The 12,242-nt window shown below is 36.9% G+C and overlaps 1 protein-coding gene across 2 annotated transcripts in view; it reads right to left on the bottom strand.

Annotated features, from left to right (window-relative positions):
• Positions 1-11,264, bottom strand: part of Impact (impact RWD domain protein) — a 31,497-nt gene extending 20,233 nt beyond the window's left edge. The window contains exons 1-4 of one of the 2 annotated variants that reach the window (XM_047526848.1): positions 11,108-11,264; positions 9,888-10,016; positions 8,630-8,682; positions 6,952-7,014 (exon numbers count right to left, since the gene is read on the bottom strand). In XM_047526848.1, the coding sequence (XP_047382804.1) occupies positions 6,952-7,014; positions 8,630-8,682; positions 9,888-10,016; positions 11,108-11,143 (281 nt within the window). In that variant the 5' untranslated portion in view covers positions 11,144-11,264. The remainder of the gene's footprint in view (positions 1-6,951; positions 7,015-8,629; positions 8,683-9,887; positions 10,017-11,107) is intronic. The other variant, XM_047526847.1, reaches the window with a different exon arrangement.
• Between the last annotated feature and the right edge of the window lie 978 nt (positions 11,265-12,242).

The raw sequence follows: 12,242 nt of genomic DNA, 5'->3' as shown, positions 1-12,242 counted from the left end.
AAATATTTTATTTGACCTATTTGATGAACAACTTAAATAACAATCCCATCTATAAAGAGTACAACAAAGTTACTTCTAACTCTAATTTTACCTATGGCTCTAATATTGTAGCTCTCATTTTGCAGTATCTACACTTGTGAACTTTAATGGTAAAGCTCTGCACTATAAGCTGTGTGACCTTAAGTCACTTGATCTAAGTTTCAGTGACTACATTTTCAAAATAATAAAACTGAAAAAAAAATAATAATAATAATAATAATAATAATAAAACTGGATGAGATGAGTCTCTTAATAAGAACAACAAAAATGACTGCTTGCTATAAATTGAATCTTGAATGTTACTGAAAGGGCCATGTGTTAAAAAAAGGCTTGGTCCCCAGGGTGGCAGTCCAAGGAGGTGGTAGAGTCTTTAAGAGGTAGGGCCTAATGTGATATCCTTACACCACTGGGCACATGACCTTGAAGTTGATTGTGGGATCCTAGCCCCTTCCTCTTTCTCTTTGTTCCCTGGCTCATGATATGAGTAGTTGTATCCTGCCATGTGCTCCCACCATGATGTATGCTGCCTCATCAGACAGAGCAAGGGGGCCAGACATGAACCTCCAAAACTGTGAGCCACAATAAACCTTGTCAATTTACAAATTGGATTATCTCAGGTATTTTGTTATAGTGATAGAAAGCTGACTGAAACATGCCTACTATATACTAAAGTACATTACATGGGCTGTGTCATTTAATTTTCATAATATTATCATCCCCATTTTACAGATAAGAAAACAGACATAAGAGAGTCATACTACTTCAAAAACTGACTACAGAAGCCTGACCAGAACAGCCTTATCCTCAGCCTAAGCTTAGACAGGTTACTCCCTGTCCTTATACCCCAACCTTCCTTTTTCTTATAATGTTTTCTTTGAAAAACTTGCCATTGTAAATTCTTTCTCTACCTTTTAAAAATATGTATGAAACATTTTATAGAAGATCTTTGTTGGATTTTACAACTCAAATACATCTCAAGAACCTGAAAGACATCCCCTAGAAACATAATCCTCAAGGAAGACAGTGACCTTATCTCCCAGTCTCGGAGCCTAACAGCAAGGGGCACCATTGTAACCAGTAATAATTCAAAATGTTCAACACATCCATTGATTAACCACCCCCTAACCTGTATACTTTTCCATGTAGCTCTTTCTAGACCTTAAAAACTCTCTTGCCTTTCATTTTAGAAGAGTTAGGTTCCAACTTAGCTCTGACCTTTCTTTCCTTATCCCAGTAAACTTGAAGAAAAGTCTTCCTTGTCTGTATAGCTTTGTCCAGCACAATTTCTGCTTTGACAGGCCTCACTTGACAACACTGAAACCTAAGATTCCATGATTCATCAAAATGTGAAAAAGAGCTGGGACGTAGGTCAGTGGCAAAGCACTTGCCTACCACGTGCAAAGCCCAGCACCACAAAAAACAACAAGAGAAGAAAAAGTAGGTCCAGAGCTTCAACATGTCGGCTTCGGACCAGACTTCCTCAACAGGACTCCCATAGCACAAGAAATAAAAGCAAGAATTAATAACTGGGATAGATTCAAACTAAAAAGCTTTCTCTCAGCAAAGGAAACTATCAGCAATGCAAAGAAAGAGCCTACAGAGTGGGAGAAAATCTTTGCCAATCATACTTCAGATAGAGCGCTAATCTCCAGAATCTATAAAGAACTCAAAAAACTCTACACCAAGAATGTAAATAATCCAATTGACAAATGGGCTAAGGAAATGAACAGACACTTCACAGAAGAAGATGTACAAGCAATCAACAAACATATGGAAAAATGTTCAACATCTCTAGTAATAAGAGAAATGCAAATCAAAACCACCCTAAGATTCCATCTCACCCCAATTAGAATGGCAATTATCAAGAATACAACCAACAACAGGTGTTGGCGAGGATGTGGGGAGAAAGGTACACTCTTACATTGCTGGTGGGGCTGCAAATTAGTGCAGCCACTCTGGAAAGCAGTGTGGAGATTCCTTAGAAAACTTGGAATGGAAACACCATTTGACCCAGCTATCCCACTCCTTGGCCTATACCCAAAGGACTTAAAATCAGCATATTACAGAGATACAACCACATCAATGTTCATAGCTGCTCAGTTCACAATAGCCAGATTGTGGAACCAACCTAGATGTCCTTCAATTGATGAATGGATAAAGAAAATGTGGTATATATATACAATGGAATATTACTCAGCCATAAAGAATGATAAAATTATGGCATTTGCAGGCAAATGGATGAAACTGGAGAATATCATGCTAAGTGAGATAAGCCAATCTCAAAAAACCAAAGGAAGAATGATATCGCTAATAAGTGGATGATGACACATAATGGGGGTGGGAAGGGTTAGTGTTGGGGTTGGAGTTGGGTTTAGGGAGGGGGGCAGGAATGGAGGAAGGAAGGACTGTATAGATGGAGGGGAGGGGAAGGGTGGGAGGGGAGGGGGGGAAGGGAAAAAATGGCAGAATGAATCAAACAACATTACCCTATGTAAATTTATGATTACACAAATGGTATGCCTTTACGCCATGTACAGACAGAGAAACAACATGTATCCCATTTGTTTACAATAAAAAGAAAAAAAAAAAAAAAAAAAAAAAAAAAAAAACAAGAACAAAAAAGCTATAGGAAGTTAAAAAAAATTATATTTTTAAATTAAACATTGTTAAAATGGACCATCATAAATTCAAATACCATAAACTCCTTTCATTTTATCTTAACAATTAATATAATGTCCTAAACATTTTAAATTTATTATGTACTTTTTTATTTTATTAAAATAATTGTGGGGCTAGGGTTGTGGCTCAGTGGTAGAGTGCTTGCCTGGCATGTGTGAGGCATAGGTTCAAGTCTCAGCACCACATATAAATAAATAAATAAATAAATAAATAAATAAATAAATAAAATATAGGGCCATCAACACCTAAAAAAAAAAAATGTTTTTTAAATTATGGTTATTTTTTCATTAAAAAATTAAGATAATCAAACTAATTTATATCAAATCCTTCACCAAATCCTAGGTTATATTCTTATTTTAGGGGGTGTGTGGGGGGTATTGGAGATTAGACTCAGAAGCACTCAACTACTGAGCCACATCCCCAGCCCTATTTTGTATTTTACTTAGAGATAGATTCCTACTGAGTTGCTTAACACCTCACTTTTGTTGAGGCTAGCTTTGAACTCATGATCCTCCTGCCTCAGCCTCCCACACCACTGGGAATACAGGTATGTACCACCATGCCTGGCCCTAGTTTATATTGTAAATATCTATTTAACTAACTATTTTTCTCCATTTGCCTCTTCTTTGCCTTAATAAAGGCCTCCATCATATCCCTCCTGAGTTACTGCCTGCTCTTCCTATAGCACTTCTTTCTTCAAACACTTTACAACCTTCTACTCATTTTCTTCAAGTCCAATTCCTGCCCAGCTCCTCCTCCTTATAGTCAGACAAATCTGATTACTTCTATTTCCCTCCCTAAAATGCACAGAACCTACATGATAATGCCCAAATTCCTTATCCTGTCTTACAGGGTCCCTCCTCTCATACCTACCCCAATTCATAATATCTAAAACTTAAAATTATTTGTGCTACAGTTAACATCTGCAATGTCCTCAAAGGCCCATGTGTTGAAGGTTAGTGCTACTGGGAGGTAACGAACCTTTAAGAGGTAAGGCCTGGAGAGAGGTAATTCAGGTCACTGGGGCCATGCCCTGAAAGGGACAGTAGGACACCAGCTCTCTTCCTTTCTTTCTCACTTTCCAGGCATGAGATAAGTGAAAGAAGTGGTTTTCCTCCACCATGACTTCCTGCTATGATGTGCCACTAGAGGACCAGAGCAATGAGGCCAACAAATCTTAGATTGAAACCTCCAAAGCTATGAGCCAAAATAAACCTTTCCTCTTCATAAATTGATTATCTAAGGTATTTGTTAGAGTAATGGAAAGCTGACTAACATAATTTGCAAAACTCCAAAAATTAATAGGTTGTGTCTCATCTGACATGATGTTGCTTAAATAGTTTCCTCTACCAGAAAAGTCCTCCTCACTTTTATTTAATTGGCAAACAAAAATCACCTTCACAATGGAACCCACCCTTACATTATCCAAATGCTGTGAGATAATTTATTGCTAAACCATCAAAAAGTGCTATTATACATGGAACTTAGTAATCTTCCCACTATATTGTATAGTTACACATTCCTCTTAATTTTTATTCCCAAATTCCTAATAGGGTACCTAACAATGAGATGGTCCATAAATGTTTACTGGAAAAACTTTTTTTTTAATTTTTTTCTCTTTCCATAACCAGCAACTAACCATAATTTATCTTTTCACCTAGGCAAAAATCAAATTTAGCATTAAAAATGATATGAAATGTATAAATCTTAATGTTATAATATTTAGAATAAAAACTAGAATCATTAAAAACTATGTTCATATTGTGTTATGTTTAATTTTTGAAGTTGGAAAACATTTTTCACTTGCTGCCCCCTGCTGGAATTTTATGGAAAATATGGTTAAAATTTGTTGCTGTTGTTGCACTGAAGCTCAATACCTACCTACCATCAAGCAACAGCCTTAGACCTTTTTATTTTTTATTTATCTTGGTACTGGGGATTGAACCAGAGGTGCGTCGCAGCCTTTTTAATATTTTGAGACAGCGTCTCACCAAGTTGCCTAGGCTGGCCCCAAACTTGTGATCCTCTTGCTTCAGTTTCCCAAGTAGCTGGAATTACAGGCATGTGCCAGCACGCCTGGCTTTATTTTTTATTTTGAGATAGGGTTTTACTGAGTTTCCCAGGCTGGCCTTGAACTTTCAATCCTCCTACTTGAGAAAGTAGCTGGGATTATGAACATGTACCACAGCACCTCCTTTTATATAAAACACCATATAATGAGTATTTATATTTAGACCATATATGTGAAAATAATAGCACTGAACTGAGATTATTCAAACACTCTTTAAATAAACAAAACAATAAGACCCATATTCTCTCTTTATAACAAACTGCTTTATAATCTCTAAACCTTCCTAAATCTCAAATAGCTCAGCAGAACTAGTTAAAGAGAACACACAAGTTATGTTGTACTGAAGGGTATCTCTTAGTAAAAGGAAAGACATTGGGGATAGGGAAAAGGTAGACAGGAAGCTATTTCAGACTGGAGACTGTATAACACTGCGTAGGTAGGAGAAAAATCTAACTGATAAATGTGATTAATATGATAGAAGTCATGATAGAATTGTGGAAAGATTTTTAAGAAAGAAAGAAGTGGTCAATATCACTAAGTTACAGAGGTCAAGTAAGGTAAGTGTTGAAAAACAACCACTGGATGTTATCATTAAAATGTCAATTTTGACTAAATTTGCTGTAAACAACTTATTCTGCTTTAAGATGGGATAAATTAGCAAATAAAGAATAAAGGATTATTCAAAGAAGTTTGGAGCATAAAAATTGGAGTGGCCAGTAAGGTTAGAGACAGATATCAAAAAAATGCTATTGAGGAAATAACATTTATAGGCCTAGGATAAAAGAATCACTAAATGGGGACCCAAGAAAGACACTACTTCCTTTAGAAAGGAACAAGTAGAATGGATTCCATAATGACTTACCATGTTCTAATTAAATATTTTGGAAGGAAAAGAAACCTGGCCTGGATCCCAGGGACACAAAGGGAGTACTCTCACTGTACCAAATGGGGTGGCCACCTAGAACATATAATAGAATCCTTACTAGTTCCTGGATTAGGGAAAAAAAATTATATTCCAGATTTATTTATTTATTTAATCCAATTTATTATTCATCTTAATAAATTTAGTATATATAATTAAAATTAATCCAAATCTATCTTATCTCCTTTGTACTAATTTATCAACCTCCTGATATCCCACATCTATTCTTGCTACTTTCCAATCAGTCTTCACATAGAAATATGACAATCTTTTCAAAATGAAAATCTTATCACTGGTACCCTACTACTTAAAATTCTACTTCCAATGATGCTTAGAATAAAGACAAAACTCCTTAACATAGCTGACAAAACTCCACAGGACCTTCCCTGTCTACCTCTCAAGTCATTTCTCACCATGTCCCCTCCCTCTCCTGCCCTCTCTCTTCCGATTTGGTATTACCATTACTGTTTCCTGAAAGGTGTCAAGTTTCCTGACACAGAGCCATTGTACATGCTGAGACCTCTCACTGGAGTTAATTTCACCTAATTAACTCAGCTCTTAATCAAACAAGCTGCCCCTGACCTCCTAGAGTAGGACAGGTTTTATTTCAAACTCAGCATAGCACTGTCTACCTTCCTTTTATGAATTTATCACAGCTTTAGTTTTACATTCATTTTACAACGTACAAAGATATCTTCCTCCTCCCTGCAAATTCTAAATACCATGGAAAAAAGGGATTCTGGTTTTGATAACCATGTGTATCCAGGATTTAATACAGTGCTTTCCATGTAATATTTGTTGATGAAGGAATAAAGGAAGAAAGAAAGGAAGAAAAACCGTATCAATAAACTCTGAGTCTTATGGCTTAAAATAAGAGAAATTATCTTTCAAAACATTTAGAAGTTTAATAAGGTAATCATGGTTAGAATTCTATCAATTTCATTCTACACATGCGATGAAAATATATAAAAAAGCAATACCTCTGAATTTACTTTTGCAAGCCAGTTAAGTGTTTTTTATGTCTATTAGCTCTAAATGTTACTATTTTGTAAATAAATAAAAGTCATATCAAATGTACCTATGAAATTACATAACTAACATAACAAGGTATTTCAAGTGAGTTTTTTTCTTAATGGAAAGTTTTAACAAAAAGTTTAGAAAAGGTACTAACATATCACAGTCTCAGTAAGGGCACAAAACAGAATGACTAACAGGATATTTTTAATCACTTGTCACTTACATATATATTTCCTCAAGGCTGTTCGATAAATCCACACGTTCTTGCCCTTTAAGCCAAGGAGCACTAAGATTGAATAAAGCATAATAAAGAAGATTATTCAAGAACTGCATTAATATTTCAAAAAGAATTACTGATTAATACACAGATTGGTTTAATGTTTAAAAAACATCTATTTTCATTAAAATGTTTCTTTATATAACTCTATAGGGTTTCAAAATGCATTAACTAATTTAATCCTCCCAAGAAACTACGAAAAACCCAATACCAACTTATCCAGTTTTTTGTTAAGAAACTGGAAATCATGGTCATTTTTATTCTACTGAATCTATTATATATATATAAACTATATGTATATCTACCTCAGTTTAGTTTGCTTTTTTTCATTAATACACAGATTGGTTTAATTTTTAAAAAACATCTATTTTCATTAAAATCCTTCTTTATATAACTCTATAGGGTTTCAAAACGCATTAACTAATTTAATCCTCCCAAGAAACTACGAAAAACCCAATACCAACTTAATCAGTTTTTTGTTAAGAAATTGGAAATCATGGTCATTTTTATTCTATTGAATCTATTATATATATATATATATATATATATATATATATATATATAAACTATCTGTATATCTATCTACCTCCAGTTTAGTTTGCTTTTTTCCTCTCACATCCTGGAATTCTATAAGAGAGCTATTTTGAGTCTGAAAACATTTTTGCACATGAACTGTTAAGATGCCATTTGGTTTGTATGTCTTTTTTCTATTATTCAGTTTTAATGGTTTAAAAAACAAACATGAGTTCATAAGGTATCATAAACCTGCCCAAGTTTACATAAGTGGCAGAACAGGTTCTAGAATCTAAATTTCCAGATTCACAATATTTGCAACAATACCATAAGTTCCCAACTATTGTTTGTAACTAGTGTCTCAACAGCTCTAACAAGCTTTTAGTTATGTGACTGTAAAAAAATTTTCTCTGAAAGAGGAAATTTATGTTTACAATCATTCATTTATCACTTGTAATAATTTTTTTTAAATTACAGAACCAGTTTTATTAGTAATTTACTACTATGGTTTTAAAACACACAAAAAGTAATCCCACTAGTCAGTAAAAATTTTAATAACAGATTGTTATGCCAATCTATTCCCATGGTTTATACATACTACTAGGTCAAGGAGGCAAGGTAGATCACAGGTTGCTTGCATCAACAGGTCATGACGCATAAAGATTAAGCTTGGACTTAAAAGCAAGCTCAATAACAAGGAGGAGAGGGAGCAGGGACAACCATGAGAAGCACCCTGGATAATTCCTAGAAGGGAGGGAATTCTTAAGCACAATATTTTGTGGCTAGGACAGCAGGTTAGGAGAAACCCTAAAGGTCAGGGTTTCCAGATGACTAGGCTGAATAAAGAGGTTTTCTTCCCCATCTCTAAAGATAATTCTGTAGCTACTTAAACCCCATGAACACTGTACTTCTCTTTTATATTAGGTGGCATAATTCAATGTGTTTTTAGGTAATTTAATTTTTTATTTAAATGTACTACACCAAATCAAAAAGGTGTTTTCTAATCTCTATATTTTAATAAAAATATTTTATATAAAATGCAATGCATAGTACAGAGAAATATCTTTGAAAATGTCTTTTTATAAAAATAAAATTTAGAAATATAGCTTACTTCAATTGATAAATAGGTGGAGCTGTACCTGGATATTCGTTCGGTAACATCACCTATAATGCAGTTTAAAAACAAAACTGTTTAACAATTCATAATGGTTCAAAAATAACTATATTTATAAAACTAGCCACTGAACAAATTTCTATCTTGCCAAACTTATAATCATTGGTTTGCTAAATCTCAGGAAAGAATTACCAAATTTATGCTTTTAACATTGAATACGTTGTTAGTGATGCTACCAGTATTTTAAGGAGTAAAACAAATAGCAAATTATTTGTAGAGAAAGTTAAAAAAATAAAATAAAGAAAGCAGGTTGTGGTGGTCCACACCCATAATCCCAATGGCTCAGGAGGCTAACAGAGGAGGCTAGTAAACGTGAGGACAACCTCAGCAACTTAGCAAGAACCTATCTCAAAATTTCAAAAGAAAAAAAAATTTTTTAAAGTGCTGTGGATGTAGCTCAGTGGTAGAGCAACTCTGGGTCCAATCTCCAGTACGCTTCCTGTTTCCCCCGCAAAAAAGAATAAGGGTGAAGATCGTTGAAAGGAAGAGGGAAACTTGTAACAGAGGCATTATGAATAGAGTGACACTAAAACATTTTCCAGGTATTTTTCTGAAAAAAATACTAAAAAAAAAAAAAAAAAGCTATTAAATATGCTATATGAAAAAGTTGTAGAAAACCATAGATTTTCAAACAAGTATTATAAAAAAACAAATACAAAAACTCAACTTTAGCACCCTTTATGTTGAAAATACAGGCAGTCATTAAAGAATATGCACCAAGACAGAAAGCTGTAGCTGAACTTTTCATTTATTTTATCCTAACTAGAAATGATTCTCAATTCATAGAGTATCTACTCTATGGATCATCCACATTGCTAACCTATTTTTCCTTTTAAATACTGGCCATCTTTTCAGGTTCAAAAACTCCCATTATACGAATGGGATAATGAAAGGAAGTGTAACTCAAGTCTGTCGATGGGACATGAACACATTTAATAATTAGAAGAATTGGGATAAGAAAGATTAAAACAATCAACACATGCGCAATTTAAGGATGATCTGGGATTTAACAACTACATATGTTTAATCTATCACAACAAAAGCCAACAACCAAGATAATTCAGAAAATAACACATGCATGAATAATCATGAGAATACAATAATATATAATCATGGTCAATACTGTAACGGGAAAATGGCTGTAGAGAAGCAGGAAAAAAAAAAAATATATATATATATATATATATACATATACCTGCAAGCAAAGTGTCCATTTGGGGTCATCTATATCATCGCTAATTCTAATACAAAATATTTTGGCACAATCATCAATGACACACCATTCCTCGCCATAAATGGCTGCCATGGCTTCAATTTCCTCATTCTGAAAGTTGATTAAAAAAAAAAAGTCAACAAATGTACGGTGTACATATAACTTTAAAACCTCCTCAGTACTTTATATGGTATAAGCATTCAACATCATTATACTGGATAAAGGATTATTGGATGAGCCTTAGCAGGCCAAATGTTCATAGCATCAGGTCACCAAAGCTCTATTTTCTGGGTAAGTGACACTACTGGAGTGAATGTAATAGTCCTTGCTACGTCCTTACTGTGTTTTGAGCCACTAGTGGGCCAAGGGTTTGCACTTCCATAACCATTAGTGAGAGTCTTAATTGAAAAGATAAACATATAAACAGATAATCCCCACTCCCACCACTAATAGCATTTCTACCCTCCCTATATTCTTCTGGATATTCCATGTTGTTTCAGTTTCTTTTCATTCTTCATTATTATTTTTATTTTATTTTTTAAATATGGGCACGGGGTGGGGCTGGATGTTCATTTTTGTCATTTTGGTATCCAAAGCCTCAAAATATTTCAGAAATCATAATTTTGGCTTGCAGGTTAAAAAATAACAACTGGACCAAATGGTGAAAAATGGAAAGTGAAGCATACATTCAACTCAGTATCTCATCTTGTCCTCATGGCCCTGTAGGAATAGCCTTATGAAGGCCCACGTGAATCATACACAGAAAAAAAGCTCAAAACTAAGAGGAATATAAGATTTGGTGGGCTCTCTGGAAACCCCAGGGTCTGTGTTATTGCCCATATTTGCTAAGGCGGGAACCAAGGGTCCTAAGAACCTTGTCCAAGGTGACCCGGGAGACAGGGCGGGATGCAGAACCCGGTTTTCTGCCTCCGGCCCAGAGCTGCTCAGTCGCGTGCTAATGGTTGACGAGGACACCGTCCGAGGCAGGCCAAACCCTCAAATGCCGAGATGCAGCCGGCCCGGGAGCGCTCGGCAGAGGGGAAGCACTAGGAAAATGGAACGCGGTGGAGCAAACGGCGCGGCCGGGCGGCCCGGGCTATGCAGGAGGGAACCGGGTCGGCCCCGGACGGAGGAGGCCCGGGATGGCGAGGCGAGGCCGAGCCGGGCCGAGCCTGGGGGTCAGCGCCCCGCCGGGGCCTCACCTGCCTCTGGTCGCTCCCTGCGTCCCCCTCAGCCATGTGGCCCCGGGAGCGGCCCTGCGGCCGCCGATGCCCAGGTCCGGAGAGCGGGGGCGGGGAGCCGCGGCTGCTAGATGAGCGCGGGGTGCGGCGCGGCCCGACCCGGAACCGCAACCCGGCAGCGCCGCACAGTCCGCATCTGCTTCCGGGTTGCGGGCCAGGTGGTGCGAGGGGCTCCTGGCTCCCCGGCGTCGGAGGGACGCACGACCGCGCCTCGAGTCTTCCCAGCCCTTCAGCGTTCTGGAGAGCCGGGGGAGGGCGGCCGGCTCCGGGAGCGGCGCGAGGCCTTCCGGGCTTCGTCTCGGGGAATTCGCGAGGGCTGGGGGCTTCTGCTCGCCCACTGCGGCCTCGGCACGGTCGGAACCCCCTGGGGACATCGGGCACTACTCGGGTTTCCTGCCACTTTCAGGAAGGGACTCAAGTCTCAGTCCCCAGTCTTGACATTTCAAGGCAGGGGTTTTGTTTGGTTTGGTTTTAACATGTTTTAAGTTATTTTGTTTGATTTTTACAAACATGGTTCAGAGTTGCCAAAAACAGGAGAACAGGAGAGAACAGGCAGTTTAGAAAACGAAAGGGAAAACCTTATTCTCTCACAGTTGTGTTGCAATTGTTTTCTTTAATGTCCTTGAACATTTTGTCTGAGAATGTCTTTTGTAGGAGATACTAGTTATACAATTAACGTAAGGATCATTGTTTGATTATTCAAAAAATCTGAATCAATATGTCATTCTTACCCACCCCCAACACACTCGATGACACTTTGCAGTACGTAAGTTACAAATTGTATTGGCCATCTTCTATAAAACACATCAATGAAAAAAAAATAAAAATAAAAAAAAAAAACCACATCAATGGAGATGTTCGTTCTCATGTTTAGGCCTCATTTTTTCCCCAGCCCTTCACATACACATAAACACTCAAAATACATCTTTCCTCCCTGTCCCTTAATCATGAGCATTTTTCTGACCCCCTTTGAAACTCTTCTCTGAGTTAAGGATGCACGGCAAAGTACCTCCTAGAATTGTTAATTCAACAGACATTTATCTTAGTGTACCAAACATTGAAGGTGCAAAATCAAATGTCATGCATTGCCTTTAAG

The sequence above is a fragment of the Sciurus carolinensis genome, chromosome 15 (assembly GCF_902686445.1).
Source record: "Sciurus carolinensis chromosome 15, mSciCar1.2, whole genome shotgun sequence".
NCBI lineage: Eukaryota > Metazoa > Chordata > Mammalia > Rodentia > Sciuridae > Sciurus > Sciurus carolinensis.
This window is presented reverse-complemented; position numbering and strand designations above follow the sequence as displayed.